This window comes from Erinaceus europaeus, chromosome 7 (assembly GCF_950295315.1).
Source record: "Erinaceus europaeus chromosome 7, mEriEur2.1, whole genome shotgun sequence".
In the NCBI taxonomy this organism is placed as follows: Eukaryota; Metazoa; Chordata; class Mammalia; order Eulipotyphla; family Erinaceidae; genus Erinaceus; species Erinaceus europaeus.
Genome location: NC_080168.1, coordinates 69,342,542 through 69,368,730, shown reverse-complemented (window position 1 = coordinate 69,368,730; position 26,189 = coordinate 69,342,542). Strand labels below are relative to the sequence as shown.

At 39.5% G+C, this 26,189-nt stretch overlaps 1 protein-coding gene across 3 annotated transcripts in view; it reads left to right on the top strand.

Moving 5' to 3' along the window:
* Positions 1-8,443: 8,443 nt before the first annotated feature.
* Positions 8,444-26,189, top strand: part of SGCG (sarcoglycan gamma) — a 42,990-nt gene continuing 25,244 nt past the window's right edge. For all 3 annotated transcript variants that reach the window (XM_060194712.1, XM_060194711.1, XM_060194710.1), the window contains exons 1-2: positions 8,444-8,603; positions 21,396-21,590. In XM_060194712.1, coding sequence (XP_060050695.1) covers positions 21,396-21,590 — 195 coding nt within the window. In that variant the 5' untranslated portion in view covers positions 8,444-8,603. The remainder of the gene's footprint in view (positions 8,604-21,395; positions 21,591-26,189) is intronic.

Genomic DNA, 26,189 nt, shown 5'->3' with positions numbered 1-26,189 from the left:
GGGAACCGTTGGTGCCACACCCAGTTCAGCGCACATGTTACTATGCATAAGGGCTTGGGTACAAGCCTCTAGTCCCCACCTTCAGGGAGGAAGCTTCACTAGCAATGAACAGTGTCTGTCTCTCTCCCTCTCAATATCTCTATCCCCTCTCAATTTCTCTCTGTTCTAATAAATAAAACAAATATTAATATTTTATAAATCTGTCATTCTCAAAATATATCTTTGAAAACAATTCACTAATCCAAGAAACTGGGTGAGAATCATCTACTTAATTATACCAATTATATTCCAGGAGATTTTTTTTTTGAAGCACTTCATCAGTGTGTTTTGATTATGTGACATTTATGGGGCCATATATTTCAAAAAGGCAACTTCAATCAGGCCAGCACATAATTATCATGATATTTCAAGAGGCCTAACGTTGCAGCCAGAAAATGGCACAGTGGCTGGAGTGTGGGACTCTCAAGCATGAGGTCCTGAACTTGGTCCCTGGCATCACATATTTCTGGGTGAGGGTCTAGTTCTCTCTTATGTTGTAAAAAATAAATTAATCTTTGGGCTATGTTAGATAGCATAGTGTTAATGCAGAAAAACCTCATGCCTGAGGCTCCAATGTCCTGGTTCAATCCCCCACACTATCATAAACTAGAGCTGAGCGGTGCTCTGGAAAAAAAAAAAAAACCTCACTAAAAAAATAATTAATATTTTTAAATAATAATAATGATGGGCCAGGGAGTGGGATACCCAGTTGAATACACACACTACCATATGCAAGGACTGGGGTTCAAGCCCCCATCCCAACCTTGAGAGGGGAAGCTTTATATAGAATAGAGTAGAGCTCAGGAGTCAGGCAGTAGCACAGTGGGTTAAGCGCGGGTGGCACAAAGCACAAGGACTGGCAGAAGAATCCGGGTTCGAGGCCCCGGTTCCCCACCTACAGAGGAGTCGCTTCACAGGCGGTGAAGCAGGTTTACAGATGTCTATCTTTCTCTCCCCCTCTCTGTCTTCCTTTCATCTCTCCATTTCTCTCTGTCCTATCCAACAATGACGACATCAACAACAATAACTACAACAATAAAAAAAAGAATAGAGTAGAGCTATAATAGAGTATATAAATAGAGCCCTAATAGAGTAGGGCTCCAAGTGTCTCTCTCCCACTTCACTCTTGATTTACCTATGTCTCTATCAAATAAATAAAAAATATTTTAAAAGAAATTAAATGAGTAATTATATTCAAGACTTTAAACTGATCACTTCCAAAATCATTAGATTCTACATTTCCTTGGTCCTAAAAGACACTTTCAGTGCTGTTGTACTGACCTCTTGTGGATGATTCTTAGAATGGCAGCCTGATCACTCACTGCATCTCTGCCTGTCACTGAGTGGAGTCATCAGCATAGATGAACTTCCTTGAAGAAGTTTCTGGGAGGTCATTGATGTAAATATTAAATAGCGTAGGAGTCAGAACAGAGCCCTGGGGGAGGCCACTTGAGACAAGTCTCCATCTGCTAGACTTGTCACCCAGATGTACCTGGAATCTTCTGTTTTGGAGAAGAAACGATATAGTGTTGGCCACCCATGGAGGCAGGCATCTTGAGATCTTGACTAGGAGACCACGGTGCCAGACCGTGTCATAGGCTGCTGTGAGATCAACAAAGACAGCAACTCAGGCATCCAAGTTTGACATCCTCGAGGAAACACTCACGAAAGACATGTCTCTGATATCTGATTACTGTAAAAAATGGCGACTAATCCCTAGCACTGCAAAAATGGTATCATCTGTTTTCCATCTACACCATGCCTCGGCCTCGCGTGAGCTTAATGTGCAGCTTGGCGATACGAGAATCCGGCATGAAGCCCAGCCAGTCTATCTTGGCGTTACTCTCGATCGCACTCTGTCATTTCACGAACATCTCATAAAAACTGCAGCAAAGGTGGGCGCGAGGAATAACATCATTGCAAGACTGGCCAGCTCCTCATGGGGCACAAGCGCTTCCACACTACGATCATCATCTCTGGCATTATGCTATTCCACTGCAGAATACTGTGCCTCAGTATGGTTCCGTAGCCCCCATGTCCACTTGGTCGATTCCAAATTATATTCCTCCATGAGGATAATTTCTGGAACCATGGCTGCCAGTTCTTAGCAACATCGCCCCGCCAGATATTCGTCGGGATGCGGCATCATCTAAGTTCATTCCCCACGTCATTATATTATTATATAATGAACAATATCCGCGTATATTGTTCATTCTGCCAATATACGCGGATATCTTCGCCCACCCTGTTCAACGCTTGACGTCTCGTCACCCAATCTGGTCCCCTACACCTACACTGAACTTCTCTGTTCCAGTCTCTTGGAAACAGAGCTGGCAGTCAGCTGAGGTAAAGAACAAACACCTCATCACAGACCCCTGCAAGCGTCAACCCGGCTTTGACCTAGCACGTTATGATTGGGCCCTCCTCAATCGCTATCGAACAGGCCATGGCTAGTGCGCCGCTATGTTCCATCGCTGGGGAGCCAGAGACGACCCGAACTGCCCCTGCGGCTACAGACAGACTGTGACCCACATAGTCAATGACTGCCACCTCTCCAGATTCAAAGGAGGTCTCGAAACTTTACATCAGGCTCAACCTGATGCTGTTGACTGGCTACGGAAGAAGGGCAAACGCTAGAAGAAGAAGAACTGAGTGGAGTGTAGCTGTGGACAGACTGTTTATGGAACACTCACTGATGGAGGATGCCCAGTGAGGCCCTGGTAGGGCAAAAAAACAGCTGACTTCACCTTCTGCAGGGATTTGCAGTCTCAAATTGTGGTCCCCCCACAGAAGACAGGATTGTGAGATCCACCATGGACCCGAGAGCAGTGAGTTCTCTCTGGCTTCTCTTAGAAATTGAAAAGCAAGGCACAGCGTGTTGGACACCTGACACAACCAACCCCACCCAAGGTGTGTGTCCTGCTGTGACAGTGAGGGTCCCCCACTAGATGGGACCAAGCGTGGAGCGCTCAGGCAGAACCCAAGAAACTGAGGGTGGGTGGGGTGTAAGTGGAAGATGACTGATAGGCTGGTGAGTGAGGGAGATTCTTAAATCTCTAAGAAAGGAAAGAGGTACAAAACAGTGGGTTTAGGAGCAGGTTTAGGGTTTAGGGGAGATAGTATAGTGGTTCTGCAAGCAGCTCTAATGCCTGAGGCTCTGAAGTTCCAGGTTCAGTCCTCAGCACCACCAAAAGCTAGAGCTGAGCAGTGTTCTAGTCTCGGTTTATCTCTTTCTCCATCTCCTCTCTCTCTCTCCATATATATATATATATATATATATATATATATATATATATATATATATGTCTCCATATATATGTAAAATCTTTCCTTTTCAGTATATTTATACAACACAATTCCAATATGGTATGCATCCACATTGTAGAATACAGTCATAAAAATATAAAATGTACAGGCTCGGGACTTAGCATAATGGTCTGCAAAAGACTTTAATGCCTGTGGCTCTGTGGTCCTAGGTTCAATCCCTAGCATCACTAGAAGCTAGAGCTGAGCAGTGCTCTGGAATAAACAAATGTAAAAAAATAGGAAATGGGTATTGTGCATTGGAGAAGTAGGGATGTCCAATCCCAAATCCACCTCCCACCCTGTCCTTCTTGCCCTTTTTTATATTTTCTGGTTCTTACTAATGTGAAACTCATTAGGTTCACCTCAAGTAAGTTACCATGTAAGCTACATGGTCAATTATTCTCTGTGGTTTTCCAGGTGAGGGTTAAAATTGTGAATTTTCCAGGCTCACAGCCTGGGGGAAAGACCAGATATTTTTTATTCTTTCTTGCTTGTTTACAAGAGCCCTGTGAGAAATTGCGTGTTTTTCACTAGCTTTAAGAGTGATCACTCTGGACACATTATCATACACAAGGACTTGGGTTGAATTCCCTGGTCCCCATCTGCAGAAGGGAAGCTTCGTGAGCAGTGAAACAGTGCTGCAGGTGTTTCTCTTTGTCTCTCCTTATTTATTTCCCCCATCTTGTCAATTTTTCTAACAACACAAAAAAGAAATAAGAAGGAAAGAAAGGAAGGAAGGAAGGAAGGAAGGAAGGAAGGAAGGAAGGAAGGAAGGAAGGAAGGGAAAGAAAGAAAATAAGGAAAATGGATGGTCACCAGGAGCAGTAAGTTACTTTTTTGCAGGTACCAAGCCCTAGAGATAAGGCCTAGTGACATTAAAAAAATAAAAAATGAATAAAAGAAAGTAAGTGATCACCCTAACCCTAGTTCTAATCTAAGTCACAAGCTGCAATGTCATTAGTCCTCCAAACAGAGGAGGAGCAAGGAAGGGGCAGAATTGCTCAGTGATGACCCAGAGGTTGAGGGAGAGTTCCAGAAGGTCCCCAGAGCATATACTATGTGTAGAGGCACTTTTGTGTTGGAGCCTAGAGTCATTCAAAGGCAGTTCTTCCCCTACCCAAACAAACCCTGTTATGTTGAGTATAGTGTGAGACTATGTATTTTTTTAACACTTCAAGATGTTGTGATTCTGTTAAAAAACAATTAAGATGTATACATGTGAGTCACAAACTTGCTAGATAGGCCTACATTAAAAATAGCTCACCTGGATAGTGTTCTACTGGGCTATGTGAACAAACCAGGTTTGAGCCCAGCACCCACTACACTGAAGGCAACTTTGATACTGTGGTCTCTTTCATTCTCATTCTCATATTCTCTCTCTCTCTCTCTCTTTCTCTCTCTCTCTCTCTCTCCCCTTCTCTATCTTTAAAAAAAATTTAGAGATCTTATTTTAATAATTTCAACTATTCTGTGGAATCAAGACTTTATTCTCTAAGTCAGCCAGTCTCACAACTAAGAGTAGATGCTGATGTGTTGAATGAAAGTATACATGCAAGCAGAGCCTAGATACATAGATCTGTCTCCAAGACACCACTAAAAAATTCACAATCATCAAAAAAGTTTACTGACAGACAAAAATGTCCCTTAAGGGTGGAAATAGATAGCATAGTGGTTATGAGAAGAGACTCTGAGGATTGAGCCTCCAAAGTCCTAGGTTCAATCCCCTGAAGCACCATAAGCCAGAGCCAAGTAGGGCTCTGATAAAAAATAATAATAATAATAATAATAATTCCTCAATATGTAACCTTTAACTATGTGATATTTTAACAAAACCATTGGCTTGGTGCTCATGTTCTGACTATTCAGGCACACACTAATAGAAAAAAATCTTGTATCATTACTTTCTCTCTCTCTCTCTCTCTCTCTGTATATATATATATATATATATATATATATATATATATATATATATATATATATATATATATGTCAAGTGGTGGCACGCCTGGTTATGCACACATAGTATTAAGTGCAAGGATCCAGTGTGAGCTATCGGCTCCCCACCTGCAGTAGGCACACTTCACAAGTGGTAAAAACAGGTCTGCCTGCAGGTGTCTCTGTCTCTCTCTCCCTCTGTTTCTCCCTCCACTCTCAATTTCTCTCTGTCCTATCCAATAAAATGGGGAAAAAATGGCTGTAAGGAGCAGTGGATTCGTAGTGCCACCCCAAGTCCCAGTGATAATCCTGCCTGGAAACAGAATAAAAGGGGGGTGGCATGAGGAGGCCAGAGAAGGAGTGGAGGAGACCACAGCACTGAAGATTCCTTCAGTGTGGTGGAGGCTGGGCTCAAACCAGGATCATGCACATGGCAAAGCAGAGCAGTAAGTGAGCCCTTCTGCAGGCCCATGTTTAATATTTTTGTTAAGAACTTTAGCTGCGCCATAATACTATATCTAACCAAACTGCCTCCGTAGGAAAAGTAGTAGTATACAGAGAATGCATGAAAAAAAAAATCTCACTATTTCATAAATAAATGTATGTTTACTTGAAGTTTTTAAGTCCTGCAGCTGTTGGTATAAGAGGTGTCAAATTTCAAAGAGAGCCTTTGAAAAAATACTGTAAGAGAACACTCCCCTGAGGGCAAGAGTCATTACATTGCTCTCATATTTAAAGCAGGACATGAAAATGCAAACCCCAAGTGTGCCATTTAGTCAGCTTTAGTGCAAGCTGCAAAGCCGGCAGTATAGAAATAATGTGTAATGAAAACCTGAGATGATTTAAAAACTTTTAGTCTCTGATCTGGTTTTTTTTTTTTATGCTTTACAGAAATTGAAGGCTCTTGAAGGTTATTTATTTAAGTAAAAATAGCAAAACACATTGATGTATTCACACAACTTGTTAGACTTAATATGAATTTAGTTTACTCAAAAATATTGTCACCATTTCTTATAATTTTTATTATCTTTATTTATTGGATAGAGACAACCAGAAATCAAGAGGGAAGGGGGAGATAGAGAGGGAGAGAGATAGAGAGACACCTGCAGCCCTGTTTCACCACTTGCAAAGTTTACCCCTGCAGGTGGGGATCAGGAGATCAAACAGGGGTCTTCGCACATTGTAAGGTGTGCTCCACCAGGTGTGCCACCACCAGGCCCCATAAAATATTGTCATAGTTTTAACATACAAGTTGTTTGCCTTTTCATTTTACTTTTAGGAGCAGACAGAGAGAGTGAGAGAGACCACAGCATCTCCAGAGTAGTGGGGGCTCGGCTCAGACCTGGGCTGCACACGTGACAGAGCAAAGCACAATCCAAGTAAGTTAGTTCAGTAGCCCTGGAATGATTATCTTAAAGCTTTTTCTAAGGTCCAGAGACATAAATCATCTGGAAGGATGCCTGCTTTGCCATGAACAAGGCCCCCAAGTTCAAACCCCAGTACTCCATGGCAGGTGCCATGACACTAGATGAAGTTCTCGTGCTGTGGTATCGTTCCTTTTCTCTCTTATCTCAATGAAAAAAAAAAATCCCAGAAGTGGTAAAGCCACACATGTGTGACACCCCCTGCCCCCTCCACCAGCCCTAGCCAGGCCCTGAAAATCAGATTTTTCTCCTCAAATATTAAAGAGGATTACAGAAGTTGGCTTTTGAAGTATTAAGTGATAAGGTACATTTTGTTGGGTTGATAATAGTTTTCACTGGACATAAAAAAAAAAGTCACAAGCTTTCAGTAGTGCCTGTCAGCCTGAAGTATTTTATCTGATTCTTGTGGTATTTGATTCTACTGGAAACTCATCTCAAAGGTCTGTTGCTGATACTATCATTCAAATATGAACAGTACCAGGAGTTTGCCATTACCAGACCTGCCTTGCAAGAGTTATTGAAAGAAGTGGCAGAGAAAGAAACAAGCAATATTCAACTCTCAGCAAGGTGATACACAGTAAAACAGACCCCAGAACACAAGCAATGGGAATATGAGGCGACTTTAAAGTATTAAAGGGAAGGGGGAAAAATGGATAGAGGATGTTTAAGCAAAGAATGGTGAGACAAGGAAGTTGGGTGGTAGTCCAGCGGGTTAAGCGCACATAGTACAAAGTACAAGGGCAAGTAGAAGGATCCCGGTTCGAGCCCCCTGACTCCCCACCTGCAGGGAAGTCGTTTCACAAGTGGTGAAGCAGGTCTGCAGATGTCTATCTCTCCCCCTCTCTATCTACCCCTCCTCTCTCCATTTCTCTCTGTCCTATCCAACAAAGACGACATCAGTAACAACAACAATAATAACTACAACAACAATATAGAACAACAAGGGCAACAAAAGGGAAAATAAATAGATATAAAATTTTTTTAAAAAAGATTTCCCTTAAAAAAAAGAATGGTGAGACAGTTTTTAAAGACTCTTAGATTCATTTGTATAAGCTATATGCAATACCTTTATGTATGATACATTTACATGCACACAGTCCTCTATGCCTGGTTAAGTCATGTCATTTCTTTTTACGACTTTTCAGTCTTTCTTCTTTTTTTTTGTTGTTTGTGTTCAAGAACTCTTATTGCTATAGCTTTTATCTGTTACCAAATGACCTGCTTTTCTCTGAAAGACAGCGGCCAGGTGATTTCACTCGTAAGTATGATATAGAGAAATGAGCTATGTGATCTTCCTAACAAAGGAAAAAAAAAAGTAGTGAAAGTGTCACTAAGATTTTTTAAAACTATGGTGGTTACTATTGGGGAAAAAGGGGTACAGAACGGTGGTGGTGGGTGAGGTATGGAATTATTCTTCGATAGTCTTATGATCTTGTAAGCCATATTAAATCACTAATAAAAATAAACTTAAAGAAAAAAAATAAAATAAAATAAATAAACTTAAAAAAATATGTCCGCTGCTGTTCCTTTAAGACAAAGTTTATTTTAGAGAGTGATGCTTACATAGCACTATCATGATTCAGGGTTGTAAATGTTGGTTTTGTAAGATATATATTTTTTCTTTTTTGGCACACAGAGTGTCCTAGAATCAGTGGCCAAACAGTGTTAAGTATGGTCTGAGCTGTTTATGTCACTGGGTAAAATTAGATATGCCTGTTGCTAACAGGAGGGGTGAAACATGAAACCAGGCCAAACCCAAGTCTCTTCTGTCAAGCAGGACTGGGAGGCCCACACTCTCCCTTTTCACTTTGCAAATAAGGAGAAACTAAGTCATTTTCCCGCAGCTAGAGCTCAAGCAGGCTCCCTTAATTCACTGGAGGGCCTTTTCACACATCTAAGGTAAGTGACCAGTTTTAATTTGGATTCTTGATAATAATCAGAGTGTAGAACTTCAAAAAATCAAAAAGGTACAACACTTATGTCCTTCCCCGGGGGACACAAAACATGTGAAAGTCATCTGGAAGTAACACTATGGTATCAACAAGAATGAGTTAACTTCTCACACCAACTTCTTAGAAGTTCTCTTGACTACCTTGCTAGGTATTTTAGCATAATGAAGTATGTCTGATTTTTTTTTTAACTTGCCGAGTGCTATGATACTATTTGTCTTTCTTCTGCATTCACTTAGTGCAATTCATGGAGACACAGTATAATTTTCCAGATCTCCTACTTCAAATTCTGCTCTTAAAGTGGAGGGACTGAATTCTGTGTGCTTTGCATTTTGCCAGCAATTTCCTTATAGATCCTCAGAGACAGATTTTAAGATTAAGGAGACTAAAGTTGCTGGTTGCTTGCTTAAATCGGGAATAAACAGAACCAGAGTAAAAACACCCACTTTTGAATGGAGAGGGGAAAATGATTTTTCTCCCCAAGTATGCCAAAGCTAAAATGTCGTTCGGCGTGTGTATCAAATGGTAAAGACAAATCGGGCAGAAGGTAAGCGTATGCTAGTAGTATTTTTGGCTGGCTGAAGTCCTCAGGATTTTCTTATTGTTTCCCATGTCGAAGCCATTAAAAGTAAGTGCTTGGAGAAAGCAGTGGGTAAGATAACTAGGGGGAAATGTAATTCAAGTGGCTGAAAGGTTTATAGCCCAGTGGGATGACTCATTGTTACAAAATAGGCCACTTTACTTTCCTGGAGACATTTTGTAGTGAGGAGCAGAAGGCAGCAGATGCACAGAATTTAAAACGAATGAGCCAAGTTAACTGTACAAGTTCCAGAATTTTCCAAGCTTTCCATTTGAGGCCAGATATAAAGGACTGTGCAGGGACTTTCAAGGTTGAATCCCAGCGCTAACAAACCCAAGTTTCCAAAAGATGCTAGTTAAGCTTGCATGCTGAAGATGCAACTGGTTCCTGCTGTCATTTTTTTTAAGTGTATTTTCTGGGTTGATAGAATAGCTAACCTGGATAGTGCCCTGCTTTGCTATGTGCAAGGCCCAAATTCAAGCCTGGCCCCCACCACATTGGAATAAGCTTTGGTCTCTTTCACTCTCCTTCTCTGCCTCTATCTATCTGAAAAATAAAGGTATAAGGTGTATTTTGTTAGCCATTAGACTGAATCGCTATTTTATTGAATATAAAAGGCAGATAATGACTACTGGCGGTACTTGATCTGGGGCCTTTGCAGAAGCTCCAGTTCTCTTCTCTTTCCTGCCCTGCTGGTCTCTGCCCAGTCCCTGGTTTCTTCTCCCGCAGGCCTAGGTCTGCCCTGGACACCTGCTGTGGTTTTTCAGTGGGAGGAAGAATTGCAAAATCTGTCTGTGCCGCCTGCTTCTGGACCCTGTCCCCTCTGAACCTGCTTCTGCCTTGCTTTCTGTCTGTCCTTCTCTCTTCAGTTCTTTTTTTTTAGTTTTATTTATAAAAAGGAAACTCTGACAAAAACCATAGAATAAGAGGGGTACAACTCCACACAATTCCCACCACCAGAACTCTGTATCCCATCCCCTCCCCAATTCTTTCTCAGCCTCATGAGCTCCTGGCCAAGCTTCATTCTTCACTGGTGACTGTGAGGAGACTCAACTGTGTGAGCCCATGGGTTTGGTCCTAACACTGCATTAAAAGAATAACAGCTTTGTTCTTCTCTGGACCTGCAGGGCCAGGCACTTCTATGATAGTTTCATGATTGTTTGGCAAGTCTTTATTTTTATTATTTATTTATTTATTTATTTATTTATTTATTGCCACCAGGGTTATTGCTGGGGCTCATTGCTTGCACTCTGAATCTACTGCTCCTTGAGGCTATTTTTTCTTATTTACTTCTTTTTTTCTTTTTCTTTTTAATTTGACAGAATAGAGAGAAGAGGGGAAGGCTAAAAGGGGCAAGAAATAGAGAAACCTGCAGCACTGCTCCAGTGCTTATGAAACTCCACCCTGAAAGTATGGGCTGGGGTTTCAGTCTGGATCCTTGTGCATGGTAATGTGTACGCTCAACCCGGCACTAGTGTTTCACAATTCTTTGCCCACTGTGTTTGCTATTTCAGACTCCAACTCAACTTTTTTTTTTTTCAACAGACAGACAGAGATGAGGTGATTTCACTGCTTTGGGCTGCTTTTTAGTCAGAAAGATTGTTAACACAGAACAATCACCACACTGAAGTTTCCTCCAGTGCCACAGCCTCCCATGGGGTTCCAGTTCCGGGCTTAGAACCCAAGCCTTATGGATGGCAAAACACATGTTCCATCTTGTGAGCTTCCTCCCTGGTTTTCTGCTTTACTTTTTTATTTCTATGCTTTTAAAAAATATATATTTGTTTATTTTATTATTTGATAGGACAGAAAGAAATTGAGAGGGAGGAAGGTAGAGAGGGAGAAAGAGACCAGAAGTACTTCTTCACTGCCCTGTGCAACTGAGGACTGTGGGCTTGAACCCAAGACCTTGAGCTTTATAACATGTGGACTCAACCAGATATGCCACCACTTGGCCCCTCAACTTTACTTTTGATTTGTTTGTTTGCTTGTTTGTTTAGATAGAGAGGCAGAGAGAGACCACAGCACAAAAGTTTCCTCCAGTGCAGTGGAAGCTGGGCTCAAATCTGGGTCACTCACACTGCAAAACAGGACACTATCAGAGTGAGCTATTTTGTCAGCCCTATTTTTTTTTAATGATTTACTTATTGTCATGAGACACACACACATGGGGGCGGGGGATAGAAACCACAGCACTGTGGTCTCTAGCATGTGTAGAGCCAAGGACTGAAGCCTCAGGGAAGTGAGTACTTCCCAGCCCTGCTTCAATTTTATGTCATTAAGACTTAGAGGATTGTATGGTAGAATGAATGTAGAAGCCTTTACTGTGTTTTGGGTTTGCAAAAGCCTCAACTCCTCCCTCAGTGACGCTGCTAGGAGGAATGTATGCCTTCCAGAACACAAAGAAAACAACATTCTTCCTGACAGTCACCACTGCCTAGGGGAGATCTTTAGTATTCTTGAAAGGAACAATAGATGATTGAGATTCCTGGGACTCATTTCCTGTCATAAAATATTTTAGATGGCAAATGAAAATTATCTAGAACATACTCTGAAAGTATGTATTTATTGTCAGGGCTCAGTGGTAAGAATTTCCTTGCTTTTTTAAAAAAATTTTATTTATAAAATGGAAACATTGACAAGACTATAGGATAAGAGGGGTACATCTCCAGAGTGCCCACCCCCAGAGCTGCATATCCAGTCCCCTCCCTTGATAGCTTCCCTATTCTTTATCCCTCTGGGAGTATGGACCCAGGATCATTGTGGGATGCAGAAGTTGGGGGGTCTGGCTTCTGTAATTGCTTCTATATTGAACATGACCAGGAGTGAGGAACATCCATTGCTTGGTTGGGTCCTGCCATGGTAACCACAGACAACACTCAAAATTCAGGACAGCTATCAAGGGAAGGGGATGAGATACGGAGTTCTGGTGGTGGGACTGTGTGGAATTGTACCCCTTTTATCCTATGGTTTTGTCAGTGTTCCCTTTTTATAAATAAATTTTTAAAAATTCCACAAATCTAGGAGCTTTTCTCTATAAGAACATTTGCTGCTGATCGTTTTTTCTAGACTGAGAATGATGCCAGAACTCCTACCTTCTCCCCCCCCCCAAAAAAAAAATTAAATAAAACAACCTTGACTCATACTTCGTACTCCCAGTAGGGGAAGAAGTGATAGGAGGAAGAAGTAAGAGGGCTCTGAACTCCAGCTCCATCAGCACCTAGAGAGAGAGGAGGAAAAGCAGAGAGACATATGGAGGTAGCAATGTTGTTATAAGTGGCTTGGAGGGGGAGAGAGGATTGGATCAGGAAGAAAAAGGGGGCAATTGTGTATAAATGTGAACAGTTGTAGAGATGATGGTTGGCCCATGTCTACAACATTAGGGGAACTGTGGTGGTTTGCAGTAGGGAGACTAGAGATTCAGAACTGTGGTGGTGGGAATGTTGTGGATTTATACCCCTGTTGATATGTAATTTTGTAAAACTAAATAAATTTTAAAGAGAGTGATGCTATAAATGACCCTTGGCAGGAAAAAAAAAAAAGGTTCCACTGCTCTAAAGGACAAGAGACAAAGGGGAGAAGGAGCGACACCACAACACTGCTCTACCACTCATGAAGCTTCCTTCTGCAGGCAGTCCTATGTGGGGCTCAAACTCAGTTCTGTGTGTGGTCTGTGTTCTCCACCAGATGAGCCACCTGTTGGGCCCCCAAAGACCCTAAAATGTTCATCTTGTTGAAACCTAGAAGTGCAACCCTATAGTAGTAGTATGCATCAAAATGAGGGATTTTAGGGGCCAATGGTGGCACACCTGGTTGAGTGCACACACTACAGTGCACAAGGACCCAGGTTCAAGCCCCCTGTCCCCACCTGCAGGGGGAAAGCTTCACAATTGGTGAAACAGAGCTGCAGGTGTCTCTCTGTCTCTTTCCCTTTCTATCTCCCCCTTTCTTCTCAATTTCTGACTGTCTCTATCCAACAAATAAATAAAGATAATAAAAATGTTTTAATGAAGGTTTTATAATAAATAAATAAAGATAATAAAATAAATAAAGATAATAAAAATAAATAAAAATAATAAAATATAAAGATAATAAAATTATAAATAAATAAAGATAGTAAAATAAAAATAATAAATTAAATAATAAAAAATTAATAAAGATAATAAAATTTTTTAATGAGGGGTTTTTTTTTAGGGTGGGTTGCCACCAGGGTTATTGCTGAGGCTGTGTTGGCACAAGAAATCTACTGCTTCTGGTGGCCATCTTCCCCCCCTCTATTTTTTTCTTTCCAGTTTTTATAAGATTGGACAGAGAGAAATTGAGTGAGGATGGGGAGATGGAGAGAGGGAGAGAAAGCTAGACATCTGCAGCCCTGCTTTGCCACTCATAAAGTGAACCCCTTGCAGGTGGAGAGCAGGGACTCGAACCTTGATCTTTGGGCATGGTAATTAATATGTGCATTTAACTGAGTGCACCACTGCCTGACCCCCAATTTCATCATATTTGAAAAGCACTTTAGTTTCCTTTTTATAAATAAAAATTTTTTAAAAAATAGAAGCACTTTAAAGCATCACATTCCAATCACAAAGAGAAGATGACTCTAAAAATAGAAGTGAGTTATGACCTTGAAGTCCTCTGACACTTTACCATGAACCAGCATGACAGGACAATCACATTTAAACCACATTTAACAAGAGCTGATTTCTGTCTACCCAGAGAATTCTTTTGTGCTTTAAGTCTTCCAGCTTGAAATTTGTGACTAGAATAAAACTCAGTTTGGTTGAGATTTTAATTACTTTCTTTGCTTCAAGATTGGGGGGGGAGGGCAGCAGGCAGTGGAATGCCTGGTTGACTGCACATATTACAGCATTACAGTGCACAAGGACCGAGGTTAAAGCCCCTGGTCCTCACCTGTAGATAGGAAGCAGTGTTTCAAGTGTCTTTCTTTCTCTTTCCATTTTTTTAAAAATTTTAATATTAATTTATTTATTCCCTTTTGTTGTCCTTGTTGTTTTTTATTGTTGTAGTTATTGTTATAATTATTGATGTTGTCATTGTTGGACAGGACAGAGAGAAATGGAGAAAGAAGGGGAAGACAGAGAGAGGAAGAGAAAGACAGACACCTGCAGATTTGCTTCACCACCTGCAAAGCTACTCTCCTGCAGGTGGGGAGCCAGGGGCTCGAACCAGGATCCTCACGCCAGTCTTTGTGCTTTGCGCCACCTGCATTTAACCCGATGCGCCTCTCTTTCCATTTTTATCTTCCCCTTCTCTCTTGGTTTCTGTCTCTATCAATAATAATAATAATAAATATTTTTTAAAATATTTCCCTTAACTTGGAGATGACTACTTTGTCAGAATTAGAACTTAGAAAAATGCTGTTTGGAGCCATGAGAAGAACTGAAGAGGTGAAGTGGGGAGGAGGTTACATACATTTAGTTGGTTTGCCCGGAAATTTCAGTTGCAGGTATAAAAATCAAGATTTAGTGCAGCTGATGCCAAGTGAGGCTACCTTCTTTGGTTCAATGCAGTTGAACCAAAAGGAGAGGGGGAGAGGAGAGAAGGAGAGGGAGGAAAGAAGAGGGGGAGAGGAGAGAGGGAGTGGGGGAGGGGGAGAGGGGGAGGTGAGAAAGGAGGAGAGGGAGATGGAGAGGGGGAGAGGGAGAAAGAGGGAGAGAGGGGGAAGGGGAGAGGAGGAGGGGGAGAGGGAGGAAAAGGGGGAGGGGGAGAGAGGGAGAGGGGGTGAGGAAAGACATGAATCAGAGCTTCACTCTGGTTCATGTGGTGCCAGGAATCAAACTCCAGACTTTATGCTTTCACATCTAATGCTCTAGCTGCTATACCCTCCTGGGCCACTGACACATATTTTAATAAGATGATAAATTGTACCCCTAAGATAAAAGACATCTTGTAAAATAACATTTCCTCAGAATATTTTTTATTTTGAAGCAAACCAAATGAAGTAGCCATACATATCCTTTTAAAATGCAAAGACTGTTGGTGGGGCTACCATTCATGCTGAAAAGTGGAGCAATGTGTGGAGTCCCTGAGGTATGATATGAGGGGGTTCAATTGATCAAGTTATCAGGGCAGTCTGCTCCACAATGTGGAAATCCCTTCATTCCCCCTTATTTGTATGGGTTCTAGGTTTTTTTCCTAGCAGGTTAGAGGTTTTCTATTGAAGTAGGTAGGTAGGTATTAGTTAAAGAGTAAGTGTGAGAAATATATGAACCTTGAGTAGAGATGGATTGATTGGGCTGGGGAGATGGCATAAGGATTCTGTCTCTGCCTAAGGATCTGAGGTCCCAGGTTCAATCCCCAGCACCACCAGAAACCAAAACTGAGCAGTGCTCTGGTGTATGTATGTGAATGTCCTTTTCTTTTTCTTTCTATATCTCTCTCATTAAAGTAAATAAAATATTTTTCACACATGAAACAGCTTAAGTTTTTGTTATAAAAGTAACGTGTTCAGTCTATAAATTTCAAACCGTATAGAAAGGTAGAAAGCAGACTGCAAAACTTTAAGTCACTTCCTCCACAATTGAAAATAGCATTTGTTAACATTTTGGTATATATTATTTTTTAATTTATTTAAAATTTTTGTTATCTTTATCTATTGAATAGAGACAGCCATATATTGAGAGGGAAGGGGATGATAGAGAGGAAGAGAGACAGAAGGACACCTATAACATTGTTTCATCACTTGTAAAGCTTTCCTCCTGCAGGTCAGGACCGGGGGCTCAAACCCAGGTCCTTAAGCATTGTAACATGTACATTCAACCAGATGAGCCACTACTGGCGCTGGTATATAATCTTCTGTCTCGTTCTATCAACTTTAAACAATGATGTATAAATAATACTTATACATATTGCCTTCAGGGTTATTGCTGGGACCTTAGTGCCTGCACTACAAATCCACTGCTCCTGGTAGCCATTTTTCTATTTTATTGGATAAGACAATGAGAAATTGAGAGAGGAGGGAGAGAGAAAGATAGACACCTGCTGACCTGCTTCACTGCTTATGAGGTGACGCCCACCCCCACAGGTGGAGAGCAGGGCCTCAAACCAGGATCCTTGGGTGGGTCCTTATGCTTCATACTATATGCACTTAACCCAGTGAGTCATCACCTGGACCCAATAAAATATGTTTTAAAGGTGGAATGATTTGGGATTCAAGAAAGGAAAGCTTTCAAGGAACAGTAAACCATTTCAAATAGGATAAATAATAGAACATATAAAACAAGATAAATCAATAAAATAAGCATAAGAAAGTACATACTTGGTTTGGAAATAGGGCTATACAATCTCCTTGACAGTGATCAAAGACAAAGTTATGAAATGACTTTTTATAGAGAGCTAGAGAAAGGAGAGAGGGAGGTAACGAGGCAGAGGAGGAGAGAGAGAAAGAGAGAAACACTGAACCTTCCTTTAATTGGTGGGGACCAGGCTTGAATCTGAGTTGTGCATATGGCAAAACAACACACTATCCAAATGAGCTATTTTGCCAGCCCAGATGAAAAGACTTTTTCAGAAAAACAAAAATCACTTTGTAGCTAAACATTTGATTTCAGTAAGGAATCTACCTTGCTAGAAAAGCAAATGGTCAGAAGTAATTGGAAAACATTCTCAAGTGGGTACCTTTTTGTTCCTTTCTCTGTGGCTCAGAGTTGTAGAAGGTTCTGCTCTTAATCATCTTGATGAATGTATGATTCAAGATGGCTTCGGGTGTGAGTGACAGAAGCACCTGTCAGATCAGCTCAAACAAAGAAGGAATCAGAAGGTGCCTCCTGTGCAAGGCATGAAAATAGATGCAGGCTTGCTTTGTGGCTGCCAGCTCTTTCTCAATATAGCACTATTTGGCACTAGCTTAAGTTTCACACATCAAATGGATGTGTGAGCACTGAATCAGAGGTCAATAAGAGGTATAAATTATGCCAAGAACTACAGTTTCAGCCTTGTCCAGGCTGAAAGACTAGGTCTCAAATGCAGCCATTTCTACAATGATACTTTACTGCATGCATTCTAATTGACATAAATCAGGTTCTTGCTCCATTACTATGTTCTATGTCTTATTCTGCCAATTTCAACTTCTGGAATCAGGGAGACAACACAATGGTTATTGAAAAAGACTCCCATGCTTGTAGCTCCAAGATCCCATGTTCAATCCCTTGCACCACTATAAGCCAGAGCTGATCTATGTTCTGAAGAAAAAAAAAAAGAAAGAAGACTAAGGACAAAGTAAAAGGAAGCAGGGGGAAAAAATCACTTTTTAAATGCTGGTAGTACTATAATGACAATATAGTCACTTTAGATTTCTGAATTTATTAATAAAAACAAAGAAAATCGCAAGGAAAGCTATAGATACATTGATGGCCTTTATAAACATAATGCTGTTTAAAAATTAGCCTATCCCTGAAATTAAAAATTTAAAAGAAACTGCAGAGCACAATTGGTGAGTCTGAGTCTTTTTCCCCCTGTATGTATTCAAATAAAGGTTTCTTTCTGGTTCAGGTCTGTGGACTATAGGTGGTGGAATCCACTTGTTCTGTTGATCTGTTGTGTTTTACAAGGAGCTTTTCTAAAAATAGCAGTATTTGAAATTTGTTTTAAACACCAGTACTGTTTATTGTGGCAAACGCTAGAAGAAGAAGACTGTTTATTGTCAGGGACAGGGAATAATTTGGGAACTTTTATAATCTGTGTGTGTCTAGGTGTATCTGTGTGTGCACATACACATATGCTCCCATGTGCTTGTGTATTGCTAATAGGGCCTGTGCAGTAGTGAAAATAATGCCAGTTGTAAATTTGCATGAAATTGATGGTTATAAACCATGTATTTTGCTATGCTGATATGTATCTTACTGAAGAATTTCACTAAAAACAATAGTATTCATGAAGTTATTTGGCCATCCTTAATATGTAAACATAAATTTGGTATAATTATAGCATGTTTATTATTGACCATGCTATAATTAAAGGCATACACATTCTAATCTGAAAAAAAAATCTTTGGGAAATCTAATTTTTAAGTGACGCAAACAGATCATAAAGAGAAATCATTAACAATTTTAAATTTTCTTTAGTCTTCTCTTTTTCTGTGAATATAGATTTTAATCTCAATATTAAATATTTATATTATACCTTTCTTTTCATTTATTACAATATTATTATTGTAATATCGTTCTCTGGGTGTCATAAACTTTCCAAACATTTAATTCTCTAACTGTAGTATTTCAGTGAATCAACTGCTTTTACTTTTTACAGTTTTTACAGTCAATCACAGTTACTATTTACTTCTTAACTTGACATGTTTCCAGATTTTACTGTTTACTTATTTATTTAACTAGTTTCCAGATTTTCATCATGATAGATAATGCTAAATTAAATACCGTTAAACATAAACCTTCATTTTCATTCTTATTTCTTTAGAATAACTTCCTAGAAGTACCATGCTTGAGGCTTTTGGTACATAGAGTCAAATTCCTTTCTAGGATTATGTTACTTTCTCTTTTAATAACAGAGGGATCCTATCATCATTTTTTAAAATACTTTGTCACTATTTGGCTACTACCTGCTTTTAAATATCTGTTAATCTAATGAGACTTCAGGGGAAGATACCAATAGAAACCAAGCAAGCTAAAAGGGGCTGGTACCTACCTTTGCTTTGGTCTTGAAGTGCCCGCATCCCAACATTCATGATTGACTGATTCTTGTTTACACGATCATTTGTGATTGGCCCACGTAAAGGTGAGTGGCACTTTGTCGGGGGTCACATGTTAGTAGTGGTGCTGAGGAGGGGGCCGCTATGTTTTCTCCTGAGTATCAGCCACCTGGTCTTCACCATTTTTACGTTTTTAATATAAAACTATCCCTACCCCAAACCCATCTCAGTTTTAATTAGCACTGTCACACTTGTGTTTACTTGCATTTCTCTAATTCACAGTAAAATGAAAGATTTACTCTGTATACTAGTTATTTGTGTCTGTCTCTTTGTCTATCAGCTTTGTCATGACCTCATTTGCCATTATAGTAGCATACAACTGTTTAACACCTAAGTGTCATTTTACACATCCAGTTGTACAAGATATAGTTATGGGCTGTCCATAAGCTGATTATGTAGTCGTAATTAACCTCTCCCATGAGCCACTTTGTCTCCTTCATGGCTGATGAAAACTATACCATCACAAGATGGTATAGTTACATAAGCAAAAGTTATGCTGCTAGGATCTAAGAGCTGAGCGAGGTTCATGAAAGACAACTTTTAAATTTTGAAATACAGTTCTCCCTCGAGCTTCAGGAAATTTGAATGAATGCTGTAAGAGGGTTGACAAACAATTTGGCCATATGCCTCCTCCCTCCCCATGACCCATAGGACCTTACTTGTGGCATATTGAATTCCATCCTTGCCACTCAGGTGAATCTCCAGTGAAGAACAGAGGACTGGAAAAACTGTATCCATTGGCCCCACCTCCACCCCTTAACTTGCTGCCTTGTAGTGACCTTTCCTGAAATTAGCCCACCAACTTATCCAAGAAAACATAATATGAAAAAAAAAACAGAAAAAGAAAGCATAATATGAATTAGATGCATGTATCCAAGTGAGTGTATTCATCAAGTCTCAACCACACTCCTCTTAATGTTCCTCAAAGACGGGGTTTTGTCTGATCCATTATTCTGTTACGCTTGCCTAACTTTACCCTGCTGTCACCAGATCAAAGACTTTATAGAAAGCATGTACTTTCGTATTTCTTCATAACACCTTGTGGAGTAGTATGTTATCTTATTTTACAAATGTTATGAGTACTTGGAAAGAATAGTGTTTCCCAGGCTGGCAAAATAGTTCACTTGGTAGTGTGCTACTCAGCACTGCATATGCCAGAGTGCTGCTCGGAACTTTCTCTCCCCTTTTTCTATATCTCTTTATCTTATGGTATAAATAAAATAAATCCTTAAAGAAGAAATAAATAAACAATGCATTGTAAGATCATTAAATGTTTAGCATTTGAATAATGTAGATTGCCCTCAGGATTTGACAATCTTACATGATGACTATACCACAATATTAGATAAACAGAACAAGGGGACACACTTATTGTTAAGTTAAAAAGCAAGTTTAAGAACTATTTTAGGCTATGATTTACTTTAAATAAAATATCTTCACAATATTTCTAAAAATAAATATATGACATTTGCATAAAAAATCCCAGACTTTTATGTTATGACTCATTGTTTCAGAACATTTATAATCAGAAAAGTCTTCACGATCAGTCTTCACTTTGTAAATTAAATCCATTGTCTTTTTCTCTTTGCATAAAACAAAAATAAATTTCTCAAAAATGTTTTTTTCTAAACTTTTAAATTTTTTCATTAATAGTACGCTACAAGAGTGTAAGATTACAATGTATACTTCCACACCACACCCACACCACAGTCCCATATCCCCATTAAAAATATTTTCATAGAGTTGAAATGTTAAGTTGTTAATCTAGTGTCTACAGTACAATATTTTTAGAATTTATATGCACACACATTTTCTAACTTTCTTGTAAAGGAACAGTACTTGGAAAATATCATAGGCAAAAGTTAATATGGTAACTACCCTGTAAATATTATACTTAGTTGAGTAGTTCATTAACTGAAAAAAAAGATGTGATTTAATCATTTGACACAAAACTGAGTAATTGAACTGTAGTTTTTAGAATCTGTATAGGTACCAACTTGATTATCTTTCTATTGCATCAATTAATCACTTGAATTATCTTTTCATAATCTTTTAATGATTTGGTCATTTTAAGGTGATGCTTCAATTTCAATTTTAACCTGAAGAATTTTAAAAGCTATATGTAAACTGAATTTATTGATCAAAATCTAAAGCTCTGGTCATTGGACTTTAGATGGATTTGACATGTGCAAAATATTCCCAGCAGCATTAAATAGCACTTTGGTTGGAGCACAGTGATATATTTGAAAGTAAAGTTTTAGTCTGTATGTTAAAATTGGCCATTTGGGAAATTTTGGCTAGATTCATACTAAGTCATAAATGACAAATAAGTCTCTCTCCTTCTCTGCCTGTTTGTCTCCCTCTGTCCCTCCCTCTCTCCTCTTCCCTCTCTCCTGACCCTATCCATCCCTCCCACCCTCACCCACACCTCCTGGTGACAGATGGTACGTGAACAGTACACCACAACCACAGAAGGAACCCATATAGAAAGACCAGAGGACCAATACGTGTACAAGATAGGCATTTATGGCTGGAGGAAGCGTTGCCTCTACTTATTTGTTCTTCTGTTACTCGTCATCCTCCTTGTGAATTTGGCACTCACAATTTGGATTCTGAAAGTGATGTGGTTTTCCCCTGTAAGTATTCCTTCCTGGTAAGCATGTCCTCATTTTGTTTGCTGTATCACTTCACCCACATGGTATTGGAAGAAGCTGATGGTCCTTTCCTTTCTGAATCAGAATTTTCCACAGTACAATATACTAGAGCATTTACCTCATTTTTTTAACCTCTTGTAGAATTCCACTGTGAACTACAATGTGTTGGGTTTATTAATTTTTTTTACTGTAATTCTTCTCTAGCTAGAAGGGAAATTCTAGTAATTTTGAATTTGTGGTCAGTTGGTTCAAGGTTGCTTGAGAAGTGCTTAATTCATTCATTTGGAAAATTTTATAAATCATAATTTCCTAATCTCACTAATTCCTGAATATTTACCACCCAAATGCTATTTTCTTCTCCTTCTCTCTCTCTCTCTCTCTCTCTCTCCGTGGTATGTGTTTCCTTCTCTCTCATTGCCACCTGAATTTTTGTTGAGGCTCAGTGCTGGCATAATTCACTGTTTCTAGTGTTCATTTCCCCCCCCCTTTTTTTCTTTCTTTTTGATAAGGAGTGAGAGACAAAAAGAGATAGTGAGATAGTGAAGGGGAGAGAAAGGAGAGACACCTGCAGCATGACTCAACCACTTGTATAGCTTCCCCCCAACAGGTGGGAGCTGGGGGCTTGAACCCTGGTCCTCATGCATGGTACACTCTAATTGGTAAGCCACTGTCCAGCCACTAGATGCTACTTTCTTATTTAAAAGAAACTCCACTCTGACACTTAATACATTTTTGTTCATACTTCAACATTTAATAACAGATTTAGTGACTAAAATAGCAATGTTCCTACAAAATTCATATTAAATTTTAAACATCCTCCTATTCTCAGGGTAGGTGGGTGCTTTGATGATATTTTGTGTAGTTTAAAAAAAATGATTTAATGCAGGATATCATATTTTTATGTGGATGTTATATTCATTCTGAAATGCCTTTCACTGATAAGCATTTTTCACTTTTTATGCCCTGACATACAATTTAAAGATTTATTTTATTGTTTAATAATAAGAGATGGAAAGAGAGAGAAGCTAGAACACACACTCTGGTACATGCAGTACTGGGGATTGAACCAGGAACCTCAGGCATATGAGCCCAATGCTCTCTGAGCTATTTCTTCAATCACACTATACATTTATTTCTATCCTACCAGATTTCTGCCACCAGTAAACACATCATTTGTTTGGCTGGCATAATTGATCAATGTTTATATTATCATATATGCAAAGAAATTTAGTATCAACCCAAATGAAACATGGCTTGAAATGTGTTGTTTAATATAAGTGTGTTTCACATATCAAATAAACATTTCAGCCAAGTGTACATTGTGATATATACATTATGTAACATACATTATGATAATTATTGACTATAGATATATGGATTGACTATACTGACTATATAATTATTGACTATAGATATTAAATATATAATACAATATATATTATATAATAATTGGCCATAGATATATAGATAGGTAAATATATAGAAATATTTAAATGGTCCAAATTTAGGTAGCCACTACTGCTTAAAATCTACAGCAATAATATTTGCAGTTTCACAGTAGGATTCCATTTTATTGGACAACTTCACTTGAGCTTGGTGTTTTATTCAACATTAGAAAGCTGGTGCTAACTAGTCATGCATGTTGAGGAGTCTTTGAAAAGTGATGCCTTTCAACAAAACAATGTGAATGAACACTAACATTTGTGGGATCAGAAGGCAAAATACACAGAGGTATGATCCCAACTGAAGAACCAGGCCTTAAAGACGGTGCGTAGACACTATCTCATTAATTTCACAATGGAATGACATAAATGAACTTGATACTCTGTTTTTTGTAAGTACTGTATACATTATGAAGCTCTCAATTGTAAAGCTATGCTTTATGAATGTCTACATAAAAGATTTCATTTTCTTCTTAATTCACAAATAATGTTCTGGGAGTTGGGCGGTAATGCAACAGGTAAAGCACACGTGGCATGAAGCACAAGGACTGGTGAAAGGATCCCAGTTCGAACCCCCGGCTCCCTACCTGCAGTGGTGTCGCTTCACAAGCAGTGAAGCAGGTTTGCAGGTGTCTGTCTTTCTCTCCCCCTCTCTGTCTTCCCCTCCTCTCTCCATTTCTCTCTGTCCTATCCAACAACAACAATAATAATAATAACTACAACAACAATAAAAAGCAAGGGCAACAAAAGGGAAAATAAATAATAAAAAAATTAAAATATTCTTTCTTGACTATGTGCTCACAAAGTAGACTCTAAAGAAGCTTTTTCAAAAGTGCTGAATCTGAAGTAATTTTCAGGTAGAACTTTCAACATTTAAAAACAGATATCAGGGGACCAGGCACCAGATTAAGCACACATGACAAGAAACGCAAGGTCTGTCATAAGGATCAGGGTTGGAGCCCCTGACTCCCCACCTGCAGGGGGGTCACTTAACAGGCAGTGAAGCAGGTCTGCAGGTGTCCATCTTTCTCTCCCTGTCTCTGTCTTCCAGTCCTCTCTCCATTTCTCTCTGTACTATCTAACAATGGTGACAACAATAACAACAATGGCAACAAAATGGAAAAATGGCTTCCAGGAGCAGTGGATTCCTCGTGCAGGCACCGAGCACCAGCAATAACCCTGGAGGCAAATATATATAATTTTGAACATTTCCTTCTTTTTTTACAAATTGATAGGAGTTGAACATTTGAACATAAATTTTGAACATTTATGTCTAGTATATAATGCTATAACTAAAGTCAATATAATGACTTTTTACTCAGCTATACTCTCTAACCAGACTAGGTAAGAGATAGCTGTTATTTCTCAAATTAACCAAGTTTAGCAAGCTTTCTCTACTTAGATAGTAGCAGTAAAGCAACGTGTCTATTATGTAATATGTATTCCCATTTCTTTCTTATTTTGCCACATCTGCTCTATTCCGCTGTGCCTGGTAGACTCTCTCACTCTCTTTTTTTAAGATAGAGGATGAGAGACAGAGAAGCAGAACAGTACTGCTCAACCATTTTTGAAGCCTCATTTTTTCCCGTTTATCTGTGATTAATAGTGGGTTACAAGATTGTAAGATTACAGTGTAACGGTGGCGGGGGGCAAGTGGTGGCACACCTAGTTAAGCACACACAGTACAGTGCAATGGGACTACCTAGTGCCACTTTAGATGGCACATCTTCTAACACAGTTGCTGAGACTAGATATAGGCTAGGGTTTAGTTTACTGGCAACAGGTGTACCTGTATCCATAAGCAAGAAGCAATTATGTAACTCAAGGTAAATGTGCTTAATAACCCTCTGTGATAAGACTTAGACACAATAAGCCTGGAATCCTAATAGAAGTGCCTCAAGAAAGCATTATAAATTTTCTAATCAATCAGATTTAGACCAAATTAGCTTGACAATCTAGCAGAAAGGCCCAAAGAAGACAGATCCCAAAAACTGAATTCTGGTGGGAATAGTAAATGTCTCTCAATGCTTAAACAGCTGGGAGAAAGTCTAAAGTCATCAGATAAAGAGAGGACTGCGAAAGTTGGATAAGGACAAGAGACTGGCTCACTTAATAATGGCCCTTTTGGTCAATATCACACTACCCCATAATCTATGGCCCTAGTTAAGGAATCCTGAATTCCCACATAAATATGAAGGGCCTAGACCTCTAATAGATATATCTCCATATCACTGGTCACTTCCATCAGGAACAACATCATAAGCCCTCTTTCAGGCCTTCCCAGGACCTTGCTCTCACCATAAAGCAGTGATGTAGAGGTTGTCCCAGTCTCCAAAGGGAGGTTGGGGTATCCTGCCCTAACACGCCAGAAAGACTGGTCCTGAATTAAGTGCATTTTGCGATGTTCCCAGATGTAGCCATAAACTGTGATCTCAAACCAATAAGGACTCAGGTTACACAGGCTCTAGTGCTATATATATGCCTTAGGTCAGGTGGATGGAAGAAACAGTTAATTTTATTAATAGATTTTTTTTTAAAAGGGGAGCTATTCTCTGCCCTAATCCAACGTTCTAGTCCTTTTCTCTACTCTGACACCATATCCTTATCCTTTTGTTCAACTCCATGTTAGCTATCAAACGCAAGCAAAAAACTGTGATCATTGTAGAACCCTAGAAACATGCCTAAAATGACCTTCCTAGCTTCTTCCTGTCCTAAGATCATTAACTTCATCTGCTCTACTCCTTTTTGTTTCCTATTCATTAAACATTTTTCCCTGCTTTAAATCTTAACCACCTTTCAACCTCCAAATTATGGACACTATCATGACCTCACCATGTCCTAGAACCTCACCTCTCCAGATAAAAACAGGCTGGGGGTATGTATCGACATGCCAATGCCCAGATCCAGTGGAGAAGCAATTACAGAAGCCAGGTCTCCCACCTTCTGCACCCCCAAAATAAGTTTGATCCATACTTCCAGTGGAGGAGTAATAATAGGGGGAAGAAGACCAAATGGCTCTGAACTCCAACTCCATCAGGAATAGGAGAGAAAGGAGGAAAAAGGGAAGGACATTTGGATGTAGAAATAGGTGTATGTGTGACTTGGAAAAGAAGGTAAGATGAGGCCTTAAGGTGGGGGT